General features: G+C 47.2%; 1 protein-coding gene across 1 annotated transcript; it reads right to left on the minus strand.

Annotated features, from left to right (window-relative positions):
• Nucleotides 1–7,654: 7,654 nt before the first annotated feature.
• Nucleotides 7,655–7,852, minus strand: PtA15_11A231 (uncharacterized protein; the record flags this gene model as incomplete). The annotated part of the gene is made up of 1 exon (XM_053161119.1): nucleotides 7,655–7,852. The coding sequence occupies one exon, from the start codon at nucleotides 7,850–7,852 to the stop codon at nucleotides 7,655–7,657; it is 198 nt and encodes a 65-aa protein (XP_053025097.1).
• Between the last annotated feature and the right edge of the window lie 314 nt (nucleotides 7,853–8,166).

Raw genomic sequence — 8,166 nt, forward strand, 5'->3', positions numbered from 1 at the left:
AATTGTTTTTGGCCTTCAGGAACAAACCTGGGATACTCAAGCAATCCTTCATTGCATCCTTGCCGTTAAAAGGATGTTATCACCTTGAGATGAGAGCCACTCGTCAAGCATTAAGGCAAGCGGAGTAGGCTTCTCAGGTGGCTTCCGGCATGACTATGCAGTTTAGTATGCCGTCCGAGTGCTTTCGGGCGTCCCCTCTCGCCCGTCCTCCTTTGTCATCACGCGGCGGTCAGAGGGTCTTGGCACCTTGCGCAGCGCAAAGCACTGAGCCCACCTTTGCCGCTCTACAAAAGACGCACTACCAAGACCAGACTACCTACCTCCAACCTTCCTGCTTACCCACTAAAAACAGATGCCTCCTCCACAAGTTATCGTCGTCAAGAACGAGGGTGGCAAGGAGATTGGAGGCGGCAACCACTACTGCATCATCTGCCGCGCCCCCGCTCCACCTACCCCTCCAAGTAAGCACCCCAAATCCTCTTCATCGCATTACTCGCTAGCTTAGATCCCCTCGACAGGCTCATCTTCTGCTTTCCCACCATTCCCAGCCTGAACCCCTCCCCTGGTCTTATTTATATGATGCTTTGGCGCCTGGAAGTCTCCCCATCGTACTCCTCCTCGCGGCGTAGGTTCGCTTCAATGAATAATCATCTGGTATTATTTGTACTAACTCCTTAAATATTTTTGGTCGCCCTTAGTTCTCCCTCCTACCCATTCGCACAAACAACACTCCGGTCAGTTGATCACCGCAGAATGATCAAGCTGACAGATCTGCGCAACAATGTAAGACTTGTTGTGCTCTCAACATTGCTTGACTATTGGACTGATTTCTCTCTTTGATCCTCTCCCAGCTTTAAGTACATAGGAGCTCCCTCCTTTCTGATCTATTCATCATTTGTCTTTGTCGCCATCTTTTCTCTTTGTCGCCATCTTTTCTCTTTATCGCCGCTTTTCTCTTTATCGCCACTTTTCTCTTTATCGCCATCTTTCATAATGTTACCTTTTCTTGCTTTTTTGATCCTGAGAGTCACGGAATCCATATATTTATTCAAGCTTCCCGATCTTACATCGTGTGTTATCCATAACAGAGAAAGATAGTACAAGTTACCCTTGTTTGATGTTACTTGGGGAGCAATGAGCTGCTTGTGTTTCCGGGTCTTCGAAAAGAGGGAAACCTCATCCCAAGGCAGGGCATTCAAGATATATGCATTGGCTCGGCAAGGGACCAGAGAAATAGGGCCGAGCGCTGTTCCGCCCCTGGTGTGATTTTGTTCCTGTACCCGTGTCCACTCGGGCGTATTCACTTATCGAGCTGGATAGAAAAATTTATTTTACGGCACCTATGTCAGCCCGTACACACCTTGGAAGTCTGAGGTGTGTAGAGCTTGATTTCTTTGAATGTTTGAGATCGGGGTTGGATGTGGCCGTAAGACCTGGCTAGCCCTATGACTTCCGACCCTCTCCCCCAGTGTAATCCTATTCGGCTTTTTGATCAGGGGTAGGAACCAATCGAGCTCTAGGGAAAGCTAGATTTTACGCTCAGGCGAGTAGAGTTCGGTGAGGTCCGGTGGGTGTGGCCGTCGCATCACCTGAGCCCTGTCAATTTCCGGAAAGGAGAAATAATCTTTACTATCAGGAAAGGAGAAATAATCTTTACTGTCAGGCAAAGGCCGGCTGAGTGTGTCCAGTTTCTTAGGAGGCTTACAGCGTAGTCGCGACGCCGGTTAGCATTCCGTCCGAGTGCTACACAATCCGCGCGCCCCCTTTGAGATCACTCGCGCGTCCCCTTTGTGATCACGCGGCGGTCGCCTCGACGAGGGTCTTGGCAGCTTGCGCAGCGCGAGACGCTGAGCCCACCTTCCCCTGTCTATAAAAGACGGACCACCAAGACCGAATTACCTACCTCCAACCATCACCTCGCCCTCCTCCTGACCTCAGGATAAAAAAATGCCACCCAAAGTTACTGCTGTCTGCACCAACCAGGGCAAGGAGATCGGTGGCGGCAACCACTACTGCATCATCTGCCGCGCCCCCACTCCCCCCACCCCTCCCAGTAAGTGAAATAAAATCTTCTTCGCACAATCTGACTGCTGAAGAGCGACTCGACTGACCCAACATTCCACTTTTACTCTCGTATCCCTAGCCTGAATTTTCATCCCCCCTCCTGATCAGGCTCCTGGACCCTTGCTCCGTCTGGAACTCTTTTTTACACGAGCAAAGTGTAGGTCTCTTTCAATATCCACACACCTTCCCCGCCCCGAATTATCCTCATACTAATTCCTTCGTGATTTTCCTCCACTATCAGTCTGTGTATCACACTCGGTCCTGATCATGCCCGAAAATCAAAATATTTAAAGTGGAAAATCAAGGTGGGGATTGGATACTATTGAAATACTTTCAGTTGAATTGTACACTGATATTCTCCCTCTCTTCCTAACACTTTGCGATATACCTCAGACGGCGGCGGTATCTCCACTCTTCCTTTTTTGTTTTCCTGCTTTGCAGCTATATTTCTATTTATTTCTTTTTTGTTTGTTTTTTTTGTTGTAGCCATTTTTGAAATTGAATGCCTCTTGCCTTACTCAAGCTTTGAAAAAAGAAAAAAAAATCCATGATAACCTTGTGAACAAATGATGAACACTTTGACTGATCAACCCTCCCTCTTGCGGGTTATAAGGAGACTGAACTGCAGTCTTGTCTCTTTTCGACGGGCTAAGATAAGAAAACAGTGTCACTTCTCCAGTAACGCAAGCTGAGTAAACGGGACATTTGCAGGTAGATAAGGTTGAGAACCAACCAACATGTTTTTCCAGCAATGCAAGATGAACATTTGCAAGGAAATAGGTTTGCACCTGATTGCTCCCAATTTTCCAGGGCCAGGTGGATATGGCTGTCCCACCTTTTTCCCAAAACTAGAATTGGGAATTATCCAGTTTTTTTTTTTTATACACTAGAGGCCAAGGCAGCTGCGCCGCTGCAGGGTACAACACCCTGAAGACCAGGAACCATTTTTTTATACATGTACAACAAAACATGTTTAACTATATACATGCAACATTCTAGGTTCAGGTTTAATAAATACCACTATTTGGCATCCACCAATGTGCTGCAGAGGGTGAAAAAGGAAACCCCTGTACTGCCAGTTCAACAGAACTCAAGGCTTGGTGAAAGCCAAGTTTAGCTCTCAGGATACCACCCATGTGGTGGATGCCACATCAGCTTGGGAGCTAACCATGGCTCACTGTTAGCACTGCATCCAGAAAGCTCCTGCGGTGAAGTTTCTCTCAGGTTTGATTCCTGACTTAAAAGTTAAAAGATGGGTGAGAATGAAATCACTGTGTAACTACTGTATGGACTAAACACATGTCACAGATTGCACACTCATGTTTTGAGAGGCTGGAGATCCAAGCTCCTTCCTCATCCCAAAATCTACCATATTTGATCCAGAACCCCCAGAACCCCAGACCCCAGGTTGTCTCTTCCTCTCCACAGACCAGAACTTATTATGTACATATCCAGGTTTATTAAAGAGGCAGTTTTTACAAAATCCAAAAAAAATCCAGAACAAGGGTTCCCCCTGCAAAGTCACCACAACAACAATAATGGTTTCCTCAAGGTACAAATGTGAAAAAAAGTTGCAAAACAGTGACTTATCAACAAATAGACAGGATAAATGTGAAGCACAAAATCTCTCTGTGAGTATATACAAATTTGATCTCAGAAGAAAAGGATAGAGAAAAAGGAAAGTGGTTCAGAATCTACAATAATATTCTAAGTATTACATGTGTAAGATTCATGAATAATGTATCTTACATATATAACTAGAGGCCAAAGCAGCTTTGCCGCTGCAGGGAAGAGCTCCCCCTCCCTTCCCCTCCAAGGCAACCACTCCTTTCTGCCATCTTCCTCATTCCCAAGAGCCCCATCCCACGCAGTTGCCTTCACTTGTCAGGTGTCTCCTAGTCCTGGGCCAGCTCATCAATCATTGCCAGGTGTCTCTTTGACTCTGTCAGCCGCCACAGATAGGCTATCAACACAAGACATGACAACAATAGCAAAAGCCCAAAATCTAGCAGGAAACATCACATCCCCAATTTCTCTGGTGCAAAGTCTTGCTGAAATCAGTTGGAGGTCAAGACAGATGATAAACAAATATGACCAAGTTCTTTGTCTAATACATTATCCAAGTCCACAATGTTTGTTTACGCGCTCCCAAGTCTTGGGTTGCTGTGGTGTAAGAGAAAACATCTCAACATAGTTAAGATGTGTACAGTGGGTGCGCTATAGTTTTTGGTGCGGGGTGAAAACATGTAACAACCCAAGTTCACCCAAGTTTAACTGAGAGGCATATCACCCATGACCCAGCTCACCTCTCATCATTGGTCAGCAATCAACACCAGCAACACCCCCAATACCTCATGAAACCATTCCCAACTCCCTCCGCATACCCTCATGATTCTCTCATATTTTTTGAAAAAATATCCAGCAAGTCAAACATTTTCTGATAATTTCATCATGTTTTATCTTTTCTTCTACTTGCTGTGTAATTATAATGTCTTTTGCATCTTTTTCCTTGACCCCTTGAGCCCTCCTGAGAAATAAAATGGAGCTTTAAAAGTCCTCCTTGTCCCTCAAAAATTAAAAAATGGTGCGCCAAAAATTATAGCGCACCCACTGTACATGTCAGGAGTTCAGGACTTTGAGTGATAGCATGATATGAGCAAGAGGGGCCATGATCCACATCATTAACCCAAAAAAAGTTAAATGCTAGTGGGAAGACCATGAAGGCTATCCATAAACCAGATGTTTTCAATGGGAAAACAGGCATGCCAATTACATATCTATCAATCAAAGGATATGGTGTGTGAGAGCGGGTTGGGGAGACGGAAGGGTTAGAGCTCCAGTAGAGAATCACAATGATGGAGGTTCTGAGTCTAGATGCACCATTAATGTTGACATATCCTATGCCCAGAGTTGTCAAGTGGCCTTGTGAATTGTGCTTGGCAAGGCGCTTGATACCCTTGGCTTGTTGGGCTCTGAGCTTGACAAGGCCAAGACCAGCAGAAAGAATTTCAGTGACAGGTGGTTTTGGATTCCATAGAAGCCTGTGGTAAATATCACAGCAAGAGCGCAATGTGGACAGCCAAAACAGCGGCCAGGATTGCTTGTTAGAAGCAAGACCCAAGAAAGCCCAGAGTGGAGGGGTTCATGTCCGCACCCCAAACTTGGACCTTGAGTTGGGAAGCTTTGGGGTCGCAGTTGAGGAGCCGGGCTGTCAAGTCTTGGTAGCCATTCTGGATGTTTGATATTGTCAGGTCTGGGTTGTATGTAGGGTCATTGATGTCCTACCAGTTAAACTTAAACAAATATGTTTTTTTGTTAAGAAAATTGGCAATGCTTGGAGCCAAAGATGAGGTTTCTTACCCAGTCAAAGGGGACACGGCACCAGCCCAGCCTTTTGCTCTTAATGGCTGACAGCAGATTATAAGTGGCCAAGACAAGTTTATTGTGGAGGGGGCCGTCGGCGTCTATTACAGTGAGCTTGACCTTATTGAACCCTTTGTCAGCTGGCTACTATGTCAGAGCCACCGTGACATAATATCCAAAGCAAACATGAAATATCATTAGATAAGACCTTATTACTGCTATTACTTATACTTACAGATATAAAACCTGGAATATGATTCCGGATTCTGAATCTAAACCCAATTTAACTTAGGGTACCTCACTTCAAGGTACCCTTAATTTTTACTGCTTCCTTGTGTAAATGTGCATTGAAAATTTAACAGGTACACTCAAAAGGAGTGATATGTATGCTCATAAGCGTATGTACATATGCTTATACCCCAGTTTCAGTAACAAAACTGAAGTGTTATGTTTAGCTTAGATGTCAGGCTCGGTGATGCCAAGACACGAAGTCCTCTAGCTACACGAGTGACTGCGGCGAGTGGGCGCGTCTGTAGATGCGGTAAGATGATGGTTTATAAAGATTTATATCCCTGATGGGATGTAACGGAGGGGCCGCGAGAGCAGCGGAATGGTTAAGGTGCCCTCCGGGGCGGTTCTTACAGGGCCTGACAAGCAGGGGTAGTATGTCCTGTGTTGTCTGGGGTCCGACAAGCGGGGGTTGTTCGACAAGTTCCCAAGTATATAATTGATGGGGATTACTCCCGAGATGATAAAGAGAAAATGAGCTGGACTTACTGTTGGAGCAGGAGTCCAGCGACGAGCAATGAATCTAAAAACAATCTAACACAAGCTGAGAGCGAACTGATCAACAAATATGTTCGGCGAAGTAGTGCGCTGCTGGGCGGTTAAAGTGATTGACGATTCTGGGGAGCCAGAGTCCTCCCAACACCGGCTTTTATGCTGTTTCTGGGAGGCTCGTCGGCTCGCTATTCTCCTGGATGGCCTTCCAATACATTTTGTTGGAAGGCACAGCCTCTTTACTGGTCTTGCTACTCGTAAGACCCGTATCTCTTGGATACCGGTCACAAGGAAGATTCTTTCTTCTCGGAACTCGTTTAAAGAGTTCTACTCGAAATGACACGCTAGAGATCCTCTGCTCTCGAGTGGAGGATCACTAGGAGTCGGTTCCTATGCGGAGCTCTTCGGCGATTCGTGTCCGAGTCTTTCCGCTACTGTTGCTGCGACGGAGCTCGGAAGAAGATTGCTACCACGCGACCAGGTACTGTAGTTCTCTGAGTCGCGTGGCTTGATTGTTTAGCCGCCTACTGGCGGCTGTTGTTTCCATGCGACCAGGTACTACAGTACTCTGTATCGCGTGGCTGAGTGATTTAGCCGCTAACAAGCCCACGTAGTTTTCGCGCAACCAGTGGCTGTCTGCTGAGTATTACGTGGGTCTTCTGAGTGGGTCTTTTTATACATGCTCCCTTGTTTTTGTTACTTGTACCTAGTTGGGATATATTGTACAGAAGAGATTCTGGACCGCGCGGCGGTCCCGTTGGTGTCTAGCTTCTCTAGGAAGCTATTTGTAATATTTAAAACAATTTAAAACAAATCTATGCTGCGCAGAGATCCGCGCTGCGGTCTGCTCTGCACCCGGTTTACGGTGCTCTTGGCTGCGCTACCGGAGCTGCAGGCGGGGCTCTATTCTAGAATGGTAGCCCGGCTGACATTAGAAGACAGCACAATACAGGTATGCTTTGCCAAAACCCGCGTGCTGTGCGCTGAATAACACAGCCCATGTGTGACAGGTTTCTCAGAGCCCGCGCGCTGCACACTACAGAAACCTGTGACAAACCATTTTGTATTATATGAGCGCAAACCCCCGTGCAGGCTTTTACATGTCCCCAAAGGGTTACAAGTACGCATCCTGGAAAGAATATGACATAATCAGCCCAAAACGTGACACGTTAAATGTTGTACAAATGCCCTACACATGGAATGATGTCATGGAACGTTCCTCATGCAACAGAAAGACTAGTACATATACAGTACGCCAGATTGGGAAAATTGGGAAATACTGTGGCCCATTCTAGAAAAAATGACCACACGTCTCAGCCCCCCTCTGTACGGATCTACACCACCACTTGAATTTGAGCTTGGGTTGACGTGGGCCCAACGGCGCGGTTGGCGAAAGGTTGGCCCGGGTGGGCGCCAAGGGGACCGGCATCCTGGAAACATACTTGTTTCAGACAGCACATGCGAAGTCATCCACATTGACTATGGCATCTGTTTTGGTCAAGGCTTGAACCTCATACACCCCAAAGTAGTTCCTTTTTGATTCACTCCCAACTTGGAGCTGCTCTTGCAGGATCTGACTATCAGGAGCAAGGGGCGGTGGCGCAAGGGAGCGAACAAGGATGACGAGTTGCGGATCTTCAAGCATTTTTTTGCCACCACCTTGTGGCATCTCAGTGGCACCCGAGGGGCGCCACCTATGCCCACAGTCCCGGTGGCTCCCCCTAGCATGACAGAGTGGCGCCTGTACGGCCCTGGGTCCCTGTCACGCCACCGTGGCGCATGGAGTGCTGGGACGCCAGCTGGACGCATTGGCTTTGCCCAATCTGCCCCGCTGTGTATGGCGGCATCAGACAGGCCAAAAATACGTGTGAAAGCGCCCACAAGTTGGCCAGAAGCCCTGTACTTCCCCTGAGCGCCCCAGAGAGCTTCCACGAGTATCCAAAGGGCACTCTGTCCGCC

The sequence above is a fragment of the Puccinia triticina genome, chromosome 11A (assembly GCF_026914185.1).
Source record: "Puccinia triticina chromosome 11A, complete sequence".
NCBI classification, from domain to species: Eukaryota; Fungi; Basidiomycota; class Pucciniomycetes; order Pucciniales; family Pucciniaceae; genus Puccinia; species Puccinia triticina.